This window comes from Ursus arctos, unplaced genomic scaffold (assembly GCF_023065955.2).
Source record: "Ursus arctos isolate Adak ecotype North America unplaced genomic scaffold, UrsArc2.0 scaffold_19, whole genome shotgun sequence".
In the NCBI taxonomy this organism is placed as follows: Eukaryota; Metazoa; Chordata; class Mammalia; order Carnivora; family Ursidae; genus Ursus; species Ursus arctos.
In genome coordinates this window covers 26,767,599-26,781,143 of record NW_026622863.1, presented here as the reverse complement: position 1 = coordinate 26,781,143, position 13,545 = coordinate 26,767,599, and the positions used below count along the sequence as shown (strand labels likewise).

Below are 13,545 nucleotides of genomic sequence, written 5' to 3'. Positions count from 1 at the left end.
ACTATGTCTCAGGTACTATGTATTTCCACTGGCTTCAGAGATGATTCTTGCATAAAAATTAGGAGGGAATAACTCCCCAGAAATCATTCTACCATGCAGTCGCAAATGAAAGCTAAATTAAAGTCAGAATGTCTAGGAATTATCTGTGGCCTCTAGTGACACTGTACATTTTAAATCATATAGACCTAAAACACTTACAATATTTAAATACTGAAAATATTTAAAAAGCAAAAATCTTCCATGCATATTTTGACAGAAGGGGCTACATCAGTAATAACACAAGACAGCCCTTTTACAATTGTTTTATCAGAAAGCAAACAGTTATAAATACAGTCACTAAGAGCACAGGCTCTTATTCAACATGTCTTAAATTCCTCATCAGTATAATGGGAATAACAATAGTACCTAACTCACAGAGTTGTTATTAAATTTATTTACTTACAAGATATTATACAGTAAGTAAAGTGTTTAGCAAAACATCTCATATGTAGTAGTATTCAGTAACATACTGGCGACTGTTATTCAAAAAAATTCTTAGGATGGGAGTCAAATTTTAATTAGGATAAAAATAGAATATCTCCCCCATCTGAAACAACAACCAAGAAACAAGTATAGGAAAGCATGTGTGTGCTCAAAAGGTCTTGAAGAGGGGCGCCTGGGTGGCTCAGTCGGTTAAGCATCTACCTTTGGCTCAAATCGTGATCTCAAGGTCATAGGAGTCAGGCTCCCTGCTCCACGGGGTGTCTGCTTCTTCCTCTCCCTCTGCTCCTCCCCTCACTCGTGCTCATGCTATCTTTCTCCCTCTCTCTCATAAATAAATAAAATCTTTTAAAGGACCATTCATCTTTATGTCTTAAAAGGATTCTGTTTAGAAAACTTAAGGAGCACCTGGCTGTGGTAGACTGTGACTCTTGATCTCAGGGTCATGAGTTCAAGTGCCACACTGGGTGTAGAGATTACTTAAAAAAAAAATCTTAAAAAAAAAAAGGGGGGGGGCGCCTGGGTGGCTCAGTTGGTTAAGCGTCTGCCTTCAGCTCAGGTCATGATCCCAGAGTCCTGGGATTGAGCCCCGCATCAGGTTCCCTGCTCAGCAGGGAATCTGCTTCTCCCTCTCCCTCTGCCACTCCCCCTCCTTGTATTCTGTTTCAAATGAATAAATAAAATTTTTAAAAATAAATAAAAATTGGGGCGCCTGGGTGGCGCAGTCATTAAGCGTTTGCCTTCGGCTCAGGGCATGATCCCAATGTTCTGGGATCGAGCCCCACATCAGGCTTCTCCGCTGGGAGCCTGCTTCTTCCTCTCCCACTCCCCCTGCTTGTGTTCCCTCTCTCGCTGGCTGTCTCTATCTCTGTCAAATAAATAAATAAAATCTTTGAAAAAAAATAAAAATAAATAAAAATAAAAATAAACCTTAAGAATTGTATTAATTAGAAAAAACATTATACACCTCCCATCACTGCAAAAAGATATGAAGAACATCTGTGGTTTATGGTGAAAGGAGAAAATACAGTTGGCAGTAAGATTTAAGTAAAAATAATATGAAATAGGGGCGCCTGGGTGGCTCAGTCGTTAAGGGTCTGCCTTCGACTCAGGACGTGATCCCAGGGTCCTGGGATCTAGTCCCGCATCGGGCTCCCTGCTGGAAGCCTGCTTCTTCCTCTCCCACTCCCCCTGCTAATGTTCCCTCTCTCGCTGGCTGTATCTCTCTCTGTCAAATAAATAAATAAAATCTTTAAAAAAATAATAATAATATGAAATAGTAATACTACAAAGCTGAATGTAAACAGCTACCAAAATTGTAGAGGCTGCTCTTAGGCAACAGGCCTGAGTAATGGAAACTCGAGCAAGGCAAAAGGGCCCACAGCAACTACCAAGTTGACAATAACAGTCTCATTAGGCCACGGCCCCTAACTGAAGAATAGGTCATTTACAACCAGTCACAGTTCTTAAGACTCCCAAAAAAGGTAAAATTCCATACATCCCATATTCCCTCATTCCAACCTATAACTATAACGTCTCACCACCTCCTTGTGGCAGACAATCTCTCCTTTGCTGTCCTGCCCACTACTCCCTTGCAGCGTACTCAATAAACTTCTACCTCTTTTGCTCTGCTCCGGGTGAATTCTTTCGCGGGATGCACTACCAGCCCTCATCCAATCAGAACCCACCACAAAAAATGATAATTTAGGAATGTAAATCACACTGATGACCACAAAAACGCAAAAATAAAACAACCACTTGGCCTCTGCTGACTGCTCAGTGCAGACCTTTATCCATAAACTCAGAACTACTACATGAGGAATGACCAAAGAACTAAAACCCTACAAAGACAAATACCGAATTTAAAAGAAACAGAAAATAAACTTTCCAGAATAAAAACCTCATCAGTTACAACTAATCTCTAGTCAAATAAAATAAAAATTCGCAAAGGATTATAGCGATATTAGGCACTTTGCCAGTCAGTGGTAGAATTTTTCTAAGGAGGATGTATTTTAAGAGGGACTTCTAATAAACTGTATTGGAGGGGTCAATTAGCTATGTAATCTGAACACTGAAGGATTAACTTGAAGACAAGGGCATAAAGAGCTATCTCTATCCTCCAGTGTCAAGAAGGATTAAACTTACTTTGGAACACTCCAAAGAATGCGACTAGGAACAATGAAAAGTTGCACAAGTAAACCTGGATCAAAAATGAGGAAGAACTTTAATAATTAGTGATGCCCAGTAATGAAACAGACTGCCTCTCAAAATAGCTCATGGAAAGCTAGAGAGCCATCTGTCACAGAAATTTTAGATAAGAGTCTCCTCAGAGAATCAGGTTGAGGGGAGTTTGGGTGGTTCAGTCAGTTATACGTGGGACTCTTTTTTTTTTTTTTTAAAGATTTTATTTATTTATTTGACACAGAGAGAGACAGCCAGCGAGAGAGGGAACGCAAGCAGGGGGAGTGGGAGAGGAAGAAGCAGGCTCCCAGCGGAGGAGCCCGATGTGGGGCTCGATCCCAGAATGCCAGGATCACGCCCTGAGCCGAAGGCAGACGCTTAACCGCTGTGCCACCCAGGCGCCCCCTGTGCCACCCAGGCGTCCCATACGTGGGACTCTTGATCTCAGCAGGAGTCTTGATCTCAGGGTCATGAGTTCAGGCTCCGCATTGGGCTCCACACTGTGTGTGGAGACTACTTAAAAAAATTAAAAAATAAAAATAAAAGAATCAGGTTGGGCCAGATGATCTTTAGGGTCTTTTAGAACTCAAGGGTCTATGAGGTATCCAAGACACCTTCCTAATATAATGTAAATTCTACCTGAATCCTGCTATTATTTTTGGATACAGAGTTCAATGTACTTAAATATCATAATTCCATATAATGATCACACAGCCAGGACCAAGAAATAATACTTCCAGGCTAAATCTCACGAGCTCAATTTTTCAATTTCTGTCTAGAAAACCAAAAGAAATGGAAACATCCTAATTCTGACATATTTTACATGATCAAATTTCCTTCCTAAAGAGGCTCTGTATATTTTGAAACCCTCTTTATACATTTCCACCTAAGGAAAGTATTTTTCCTGGTAGGAGGAAAAAAAAAAAAATCAGGAGAATCTCAGCATCTGCTCTTATTAATTTAGCATAAATGAGTAAATAAGAAATATTTCACAAACTGCAAAAACAAGTAAAATGAGGGACTAATTCCATTTACTCATTAAACTCACCTGCTTAAGAGAGTAGAGAGTATGGGGGGAGGGAAATGGTGTAATGTGCTTACAGATCAATCTTGTGTTTCAAAGTCCCCAAACTTTAACAGGCTGGTACTTACTTATTTGTTACATCTCTCACAAATCAAATGAAAAGTATATACTGCAAAAGGAGGTGTAAGAGAGAGTAACGTTGACAGTGAAAGGTTCCGCTCAGCATTTGAAATACTTCTGCTACTGCTTTAAGGAAAAACAAAAGACTGTGATAGTTCTAGTTTACATCTAAGGCTTCTAGGAGCTAGTATGGTCCTTGTAAATCTTGTAAATATATGTGGTTATTTCTCTCCAAACCAGCCAACCATTCATTACCTTAATCCTATCAACAGCCACTTAGAGCTCTTAGCCAGGAGTAGCAATCAACAGTTACTCTAAATGGTGCCCACAGGTAAGACACAAGTAAGAGAAAAAAGACATGTCATTCCATGTATCATTTCACAAGAATTGTAGTTAACAGTGGGAGGCAAAAGTACACATTATTAAAATATAATACAAATAAAACATTGTTATCAAAGACCCTAACAAAGCACAGCAGCATTCTCTACAGCAAATTCAGATTAAAACTCAATCTCGTGGGGCACATGGGTGGCTCAGTTGGTTAAGCATCTGCCTTCAGCTCTGGTCATGATCCCAGGGTCTTGGGACTGAGCCTTGAGACGGGCTCCCTGCTTGGCAGGGAGCCTGCTTCTCCCTCTCCCACTCCCCCTGCTTGTGCTCTCTCTCATTCTGTCAAATAAATAAATAAAATCTTAAAAAAAAGAAAAAGAAAAAGAAACAACTCAATCTCTGGCTACCTAACAAAGGTAAAATCTGCAAATGTTAAGATCAACAATACAGATAATACGAAAAACAATAATAAGGATACTTCAATGAATGTCTACTCCATGTCAGACACTATGCTGAAAAGTGCTTAACATTTTATAAAGCTATGCCTATTTCGCAAATAAGGAAAATGAGATTCAGAGTCGCACAATTAGCACATAGCGACATCAAGATTTGTTGGTTTCATTACAAATCCTAGTTTGTTTTAGGTAAACCACACTATTTTATATAGTTAAAATAATTTATACAGAAGAGAGCTCAAAACACTTCACATGTTAACTTACACCAAAGAACCTAAAAAGTTATGTTTTAAAATTATTGTATTCCAGCTAATATACCATCATTTGAGATACACTATTTTGTGTGCATCATTGTATAATACAGAATCTTACACTAGTCTTCATCCCTGATTCTTGAGGGGATATTCTAAAGCCTTGGAATTTCCTGAATAATATGAGTGTCTTAGTCATTCATGAGCCCCCGGCATCACCCCTAACAGATGAGATGACTCAAGATGGGGGCTGGTCACCACAAAGACCAACCAAGAAGAAAAGGTCAGGGTTTGGAGCCAGCCTGACTAAAAGGAAGGAAGACAGGGCTGGAGACTGAAGGCCAAGCATGTGGTCAATGAATCAATCAAGCCTACCCAATGAAATGTTAATAAAAACTGTACTGAAGTTCCATGGAACTTCCTGGTGAGTGAACAAGAGGAGATGTGCTGAGAGGATGACAAGGGAGAGGGCATGGAAGTTCTACGTTCATGATCCTCCCAGACCTCACCCTATGTGTCTCTTCATTTGGCTAGTTATGATTTGTACCCTTTACTATCCTTTACTAAAACTGTAATCATAAGTACAATACTTTCTTGAGTCTAAATCATTCTAGTGTATTATTAAACCTAAAAGGGTCATGGGAACTCCCAAATTTATATCCAGTTGGTCAGAAGTGTGGCTACAATCTGAAGAGCAGTCTGGTTGGGGACCATAGCCTTTAACTTGTGAAGTGTGTGAAAAGTCTGGGTGGTTACTATGAGAACTGTACTGCAGTAAACCAAATGGTATTGCAATAACCATTAAGAAAGAAAAAAACACTGCCAATTACACCATGACCCATCAACAACTATAGAATACAAGCTGATTTCAGCAGTATTAAGATGTAAAAACAAAAAAAATTAACAAAAACTAATTAATGTATAACAGATACTTTTTAAGTTGTAAAATAGCATAGAAAAAATGAAGCAAAAAAACAAAATTAATCTCCTTTTCCTTCATCAGCGGTAATCAGTTCAGTATGTATCCTGAAACAGGATTATTCCCTCTACTTTTACAACACCAACATATGGTAAACAAGATTTCAGTGACCGGCACAAGGTCACCCAGCAAGTCAATGACAGAAAAGTAATTAGAATGCAGGATCCCAAACCCCAAGGGTATTTTCTGTTATAAACATCTTACTGTCTCCTAGCTTATCTTAAAAGATAGTCTATCAAACACAGAAATCTTACTCATTTTGATGACTAAGAATAAAAGTAAATATACGACCATGAGCCAAGGGGCACTCCACTTTGTCATATATGATCTTGTTACAACTTTTCAGGCAGAAGGCAATGATTACACTAAACTTCACTAGTGAGTCAGTTATCACTTAAACAGTTCAATAAAAAAGACAAAACAAATATCATGTAAGAGCAATGGACTGGGACAGTAGCGCATCAGGCAGCAGCGGGAACATGCTATCCACCCGCCCTCTCCAGGCCTCTGTTTCACATGAAACAGAGGGAAATGGTCTCAGTTATTCCCACTGCAAAGTTACTGACCTTAATTCTTTGTTGTACAAGTCCATCCCACACATGGAGGACATTAAGTCTTTCTGGCCCTTGCCCCCTAAATGCTGGTGATTCTCCCTAGTAGTTGTGACAACCAGCAAACCCTGCCCCACACATTTCCAAATGGAAAGGGCAGGGGGTGGGGGTGGGTCGTTAAGTTGGGTAGACTTTGTTTCCCAAGTAAAGGATCTCTTTCAGGTTCTTTCAAGTGCTACAATTCTATAAATTAGTAACCCTTCAGTTTTACTGAAGTGACAAATCCGTGACTAAAAAAGGGTATGGAAAGAAGGAAGTCATGAATGATTTAGAAAAAACACGCAGGGGGCGCCTGGGTGGCTCAGTCGTTAAGCGTCTGCCTTAGGCTCAAGGACGATCCCGGAGTCCTGGGATCCTGCCCCACATCGGGCTCCTCCCCTGGGAGCCTGCTTCTTCCTCTCCCACTCCCCCTGCTTGTGTTCCCTCTAGCTCTGGCTGTCTCTCTCTCTGTCATATAAATAAATAATATCTTTAAAAAAAAAAAAGAAAGAAAGAAAAGAAAAAACGCAGTAATTTTTGTCCCAGTAATCCCATTTCTAGCACGGAGGCTCGGGAGATCAACAATATAAAGATTCATGAGCTAAGGTTTAGTCATCACAACACCACTTCTAAGAATTGAATGATTTGAAACAACCCAAACAGGTAACACTCACGGAGGACTTACTGGGTGCCAGACATGAGAGTAAGCACTTTACTTCCCTGCCACTCAAAGTGAAGCACATCACTTAGGAGCTTCATACAGAATCTCAGGCCCCATCCCAGACCTTCTGAATGAGAATCTGTATCTTAACAAGCTCCCAGGTGAACATTAGAGTTTAAGAAGCCCTACTTTACAAGTATTAATTCATTGATCTTCATAAGGTGTAATTAATTTTCATCACAACAGCTCTATAATGTAAATACAATCATCCTCCATTTTACACATTAATAAACTAAGGCAAAGAGCATCATACAACTTGCATAGTGACTGTCAGAGCCAGGATCTGAATCCATAGTCTCGTTCCAGAATCCAAGCTCTAAATCATCATTGCCTAATATTTCTCAATTTTTAAACAAGTTAGAGTATTCCCATAAAATGGAATTTCCTGTAGTGATTAAAACTGATGTCTAAGGAATTTTTAATGACACAAGAAATTAACTGCAGCATGTGGTAAATAAAACTGAATATACGGTATGAGCCCCAATATGTAATTTTTGAAAATTATGTACACATTCACTTTGAAAAAGATCTGGAAAAGAAAATGTAAGTATGGGGAGTCAATATATGGGATCTGGTGTCACCAACACCGGAGTTCAAATTCCAGCTCTACCGCTCATTAGCTCAGTAATGTAGAGGCAGCTTTGACAAGCTTGAGCACTGGAAGCCTGAGTAAGGAAAAGGGGCCCACAGGGACCACCAAGCTGAATGCAAACAGGCAATGCATACAAACTCATTAAGTGACCCACCTTGAAATAACCATAGGCCCTAAATGAACAATTACAACCAGGCACAGTTCCTAAGATCACCAAAAAAGGGAAAATTCCATTTGTCCCCATACTCATCCCGCCCTATACCTGTGGCCCCTCACCACCGCTTTGGGGCAGACAGTCTCTCCTTTGGTATTCCGCCCACTGCTTCCTTGTGGTGTATCCAATAAACTTTCATCTCTTTTATTCTGCCTGGGGTGAATTCTTTCACTACCGGCATTGCCAGCCTCTACCCGATCAGAGAGCCCCACATTTGGTGGCCCCCTTATCCGATCGGGACACCCCACACATGATCTTAGGTGAGAGGCTGAACCTTTTTAAGCCTCATTTTCTTGATTGATGAAATGAAAATAGTATTTACCTCACAAGATGGTTGTGAGGATTAAAAAGGTAATCTACAAAAAGCACAAGCATTGAAGATTATTATGTCTCTTTATACTTTTTCATTAGCCAAAATTTTTACAATGACTATATGTCGCACTTTGGTAAATAGCAACAACAACAAAAAAATAGTGCCTGAGATTGTCAACTATCTCACAGGCTATTACAAAGAAAGTACCTATTCCTCTGATTAGATAACGCAAGACTGAACTCAAGCAGTAACAGATGAGTAAGAGATCTAAAAAAGATCTTTAAGTATGATTAAATAGCGAAACTGAGTAAGGGACGCAGTACCGGTTCCTCTCCAGGAGGGCCTTTCCTCGAACAAAGTCCACCATTTACTTTCAACGATTTAGACATTCCGACTGCCTGGCAGTACCTGCCTGACCTTGAACAGGTTACTGGACCTCTTGCAAAGCCTCACTTTTCCTCATCTGAAAGAAAGGATGCCACCACCCTTGGACTTACTGTGAGGATTTAACGAGAGTACGTACGTAAAGAACTAAGCACAGCGGACTGGCAAAACACAGCACTTGAAGGCAGCTCAAATCGATCCTCATCACCAGCAGCATCATTCTTTGACCGAGTGACACCTCTTGAGCTGCCCCACCAGCAATGAAAACATACTCATTCCTTCCAAACGGCAGTTCAATAGTGTTTTCATTATTTTCTAATCAATTAGATCTATGAACAGCTATTTCATTACAAAATTATCAAGGCCACTCTCTATTTTAAGTAAGATTCACTAAATTATTTCATATTTGGATTCTTAACTACACAACTAGTAGTAGCGAGCCAATTCAGGTGGGAGTTTATCCACATTTCTAGTACCTCTGTATACAAATACATTGGTATACAACTGGGTAAGTCTTAGGTTTAAATACACGAACTCCATCAATCATTACCAGCTATAATGTAGGTCAAGGCTTTCCACCTGATAAAATTAGATCGGAATCAGTGTTAAGATTTAGAAAAGCCTAAGGATCACTCAGTCTGATCCTTTCGTTTTGCAAATGGATTTAGGAAATGTAGTTAACTAGTGAACAAGGAAAACATTCAAATGCTAATCTACTCTTTCAGGAATTAGTCCAAATCCTAAAAGGAACACATAGTAAACCTCAGTTTAGACTTTTAAAAATGACATCAATTTTTAGCTCAGCTAAAGGTGTTACTATTATTACCACATTTTGAGGTGTAAGTGGGAGCTTCCCTTCTCACTTTGAAGAGTACTGAATCTATAGCTCTGAATTGTTTCAAGATATTTATTACAGGAAGAAAGAAAGGTCAGTCACCTTAAACTCTTATTTGACATTTAATTCAAAGAACTAAGAGTCATTTTCTTTTTAATTGAAGCAGAGAGTTCATAAGCACAGTAAAAGATACTATGAGAATTCTCTCCTTCACATTTACATAAAAGATTTTAAAGAAACACAAATGGCATGTGAACCTATGAAAATATGTTCTACTTCACTAAGATAAACGAAAATTAAAATGACAAAAATAACAAAATTCCTATCAGATTTGCAAAATTAGATCTAAGTCATTATGCTTGAAAAAAGATTTGTCCTGGGAATGCTAACTTTATAATTCCCTAATTTAAAACCGTTCACAAATCATTTCTACTCGCAAGCAAGTATGTGCTCATGCATGGGTATGTGTCTATATTTACATATAAAATTTAATGCTAACATGTTCTGGAGAAACTAAGGGGGAAATAGGCATACTTTTATATTATTTGTTGAAGTTTAACTTCTATGAAGAGAAATCTGACAATATGTATTAAAATTATAAATGCACATATCCTCTGACCAGCAAGTCCACTTCTAGGAGTTTATCCCACAGATTACTTCCACATAGGAGAAATATCACAGGTAAAAGAATATTCACTGCAACACCGCTTGTATAAGTAAAAACTGGTAACAATCTGAATGTCCCTTAATAGGAGATCAGCTAAAATGATGGAAGACTCATAAAACAGAATATTATGCAGCCATTAAATAAATGAAAATTATATAAATATTAATATGGAAAGATTTCTAAGAGATTTCAAGTCAATAATGTGTTGCATATAGCACCATTAATTTTAAAATTTACACACAAATAGAAACATACTTATGCATGAGCATATATACTTCTCATTCTTTCTATACATTTCAATTCCATTCTATTTACTTGTATTCTTTTTTTAAATAACTTTTTTTTTTTTAAAGTAGGCTCCACACCTAGCATGGGGGCCTTGAACTCATGACCCTGAGATCAAGACCTGAGCTAAAACCAAGAGTAAGACGCTTAACCAACTGAGCCACCCAGGCACCCCTATTTTTTTTTTAATAACTTTAAAATATTTATTTTAAATTTAGATATCTGACCTGTGGTGTATCCAAATGAAGTAACTATCAAATTTTCCTTCACTGGTAGCTTTTAAATTCAAGAATCATAATTTCGTCATTCCAAAGACAAATCTTATTTCAAGCCTAGTGATCCCATAATCAGTATCAGTTCTAAGCACAATTAAAATCCTAAAGCCCACTTCCAAGCAGAAACGCAGATGACTTACACTGTGACAGAGTCAGAGGAGTAGAAATCGGACCTTACCTGACCAGGTCCCCATGAAGCTGTAAATACAGACTTTCCCTTCCCTCTCCAGCACAGATTTCTGACACTGGTGTCTCCACAGTGCACAGGACAAGATGTAAGTCAGAGGAGGCGGAGGCAGAGGCGGTTGTGGCGGCAGTGGTCGTGTCTGCTCCATACAGGTAAACACAACCTCTCCTGACATCTTCTCTCAGCCAGTCTCTTTCTCGAGAACCAAACCTACTTCGCCTATTCAAACAATTCCTGCTCCCATTGCGTTTCATATTTCTCTAAAGAATATCAAGAGAAAGAAATCATTAGCTAGAATGTCTGGCTGAGTTAGACATGTTCAGTCCTCACCCCACCTTTCCACTCTCTATTCACCAACAACACCTCCAGTCTTGGGGCCTTCACACCTGCCATGCCTATTAGTAAGCTGGAAAACAGTTTTCTTTCCTGCCAGCTGTTCGTGGCTCTGTCCATCACTTTGACCCTCTCTTACATATATGTACATATTTATAAACTAAATACAATTGTTTTCCATGATTTAGAACTTTAAATCCTAACATACTTATGTTTCATACTGCTATTTTTTATTTGGTTCAACATTGGTCATGCTAATACACCCAGCTCATTCATTTGAATAATATCTCATTATATGAATACACTCCAATTTACTCATTCTCCTGCTGATGGCATTTAGTTTGTTTCTAATCTTTTCACTGTTAGAAACAATGCTGCATTAAACATTCTTGTACATTTCTCTACAATGAAAACTGAAAGTTTCTCTAGGGTCCTGACCCTCTGCCTCATATCCCAAAAAAGCAAGTACAGAGTACTGCAAAATGTTGCACAAATATTCTTTCCATTCTAATCACGTTTCCAAAAAAATCAGTGTTACATTTGAAATTCAGGACCCCTCTCAGGGTCATGAGTTCAAGGCCCCCATGCTAGGTGTGGAGCCTACTTAAAAAAAAAAAAAAGTTATTTAAAAAAAGAATACAAGTAAATAGAATGGAATTGAAATGTATAGAAAGAAATAGAATGAGAAGTATATATGCTCATGCATAAGACACATCGTGGTTACCTCAAAGCAAAAACTGCTACAGCAATACGATAAGTCTCTAAATATCAATATTGACCTACTCTGTTTTTATTTTTTTAAGATTTATTTATTTATTTGACAGAGAGAGACAGCCAGTGAGAGGGAGACAAGCAGGGGGAGTGGGAGAGGAAGAAGCAGGCTCCCAAGGGAGGAGCCTGATGCGGGGCTGGATCCCAGAACGCTGGGATCACGCCCCAAGCCAAAGGAAGACGCTTAACGACTGAGCCACTCAGGCGCCCCTGACCTACTCTATTTTTATGATGGGCCATTTCTGTTCCCCTTTTTTAAGATTTTATTTATGTATTTATTTGAGAGAGAAGAGAGAGGAGGAAGGGGTGAGGGTATAGAAGGGAGGAGGGAGGAAAAAGGACAAACAGACTCACCGCTGAGCATGGAGCCCTACACCTGCAGCCCAATCTCACATCCCTGAGATCATGACCTGAGCTGAAACGAAGAGTCCCTGAGCAACCCAGGTGCCCGTGTTCCCTCTAATATAAAGGCATTTCCGGTAACACACTGCCATACCTCTCTAGCATCATTCTCTGTTACCTGTCACTGTCTCAGTCATATCCAGCTACTTGTAACTCCCCAAACAAACCACGATCCACAATTCTGACTTGTCTGAAATGTCCTTCTCTGTCTTGTTCATCTGACCAGATAGCCTTCAAAACTCTCCTCATATGTCACCCTCTCTTGTGTTCCCTATGGAGGCTTCCATGTCTCCCATCCCCATTTTCTCTGCATAGCTAGAATTAGTGACTCTACTCTCTCCACAGCAGAACTTCTTCACCTTGAACATATGTCTACTACTATGGGGGTCACAATGGGTTTTTATCATGTATTAGATATTTCTTTCTCTCTTCTACACTGAGAATCTATTATAGTGCCTTAATACCCTGAGTGGCACACTGATACATAGAGAACTCACAGAAATCACATCACATCACAGAATGTATTCCCAGTCTGCACTGTAGCCCAATTTGCTCTAGCAAGAAGTTGAAAAAACTTGAGGGGAAAAATCTCCTTTTTTACAGAGAATCTTAAAATCCTTTTACCAACTACAAAGTAAATAAAAGACTTTTCTACTATTCCTCACTGAAAGTCAGAAATACCTATACATAAACCAAGTATTATTTTTGTAGTTACTGAGATTAAGTATTTGAGGATAACCGTGGCACCTAAAATTCAATTTCTGAGATGATAAAGAAAAGTGAAGGAAAAGTGAGAAGGTATTTCCATATGGGAAGAAAGAAAAATATGAGTGAGAATGGCTTCATTGTTTAAATTAAGGATAGCAGGTAAATCCGTCATTTTACAGATATTAAGGATTTGAATATAGCTATTCAAAACTATAAGGATTATTACTGATTCTAACTGTAGATAAGTAGGATAAACCCCTGCTACAAGTAGGAACTAGGTCTCTCTCTTGTCCATAAGATCATTTTCTCAAAGCTGAACATCTCAGCATTAACGAAGAGCTTTCAAGTACTTATTTTATAAAGACAAAGGCCATCATATTTGTATCAGTAATTTTAGCCACTGAATACAATCAACCACTGATTAATTTTAAGTATTCCTTATTTTTTA

At 38.8% G+C, this 13,545-nt stretch overlaps 1 protein-coding gene across 2 annotated transcripts in view; it reads right to left on the bottom strand.

Moving 5' to 3' along the window:
- PHLPP2 (PH domain and leucine rich repeat protein phosphatase 2) overlaps positions 1-13,545 on the bottom strand; it is a 73,049-nt gene that overhangs the window by 55,006 nt on the left and 4,498 nt on the right. Inside the window, exon 2 of one of the 2 annotated variants that reach the window (XM_026495160.4) lies at positions 10,875-11,143. The exons of the other annotated variant lie outside the window; for it this stretch is intronic. Coding sequence (XP_026350945.2) covers positions 10,875-11,143 — 269 coding nt within the window. The remainder of the gene's footprint in view (positions 1-10,874; positions 11,144-13,545) is intronic. 2 annotated transcript variants of the gene reach the window in all.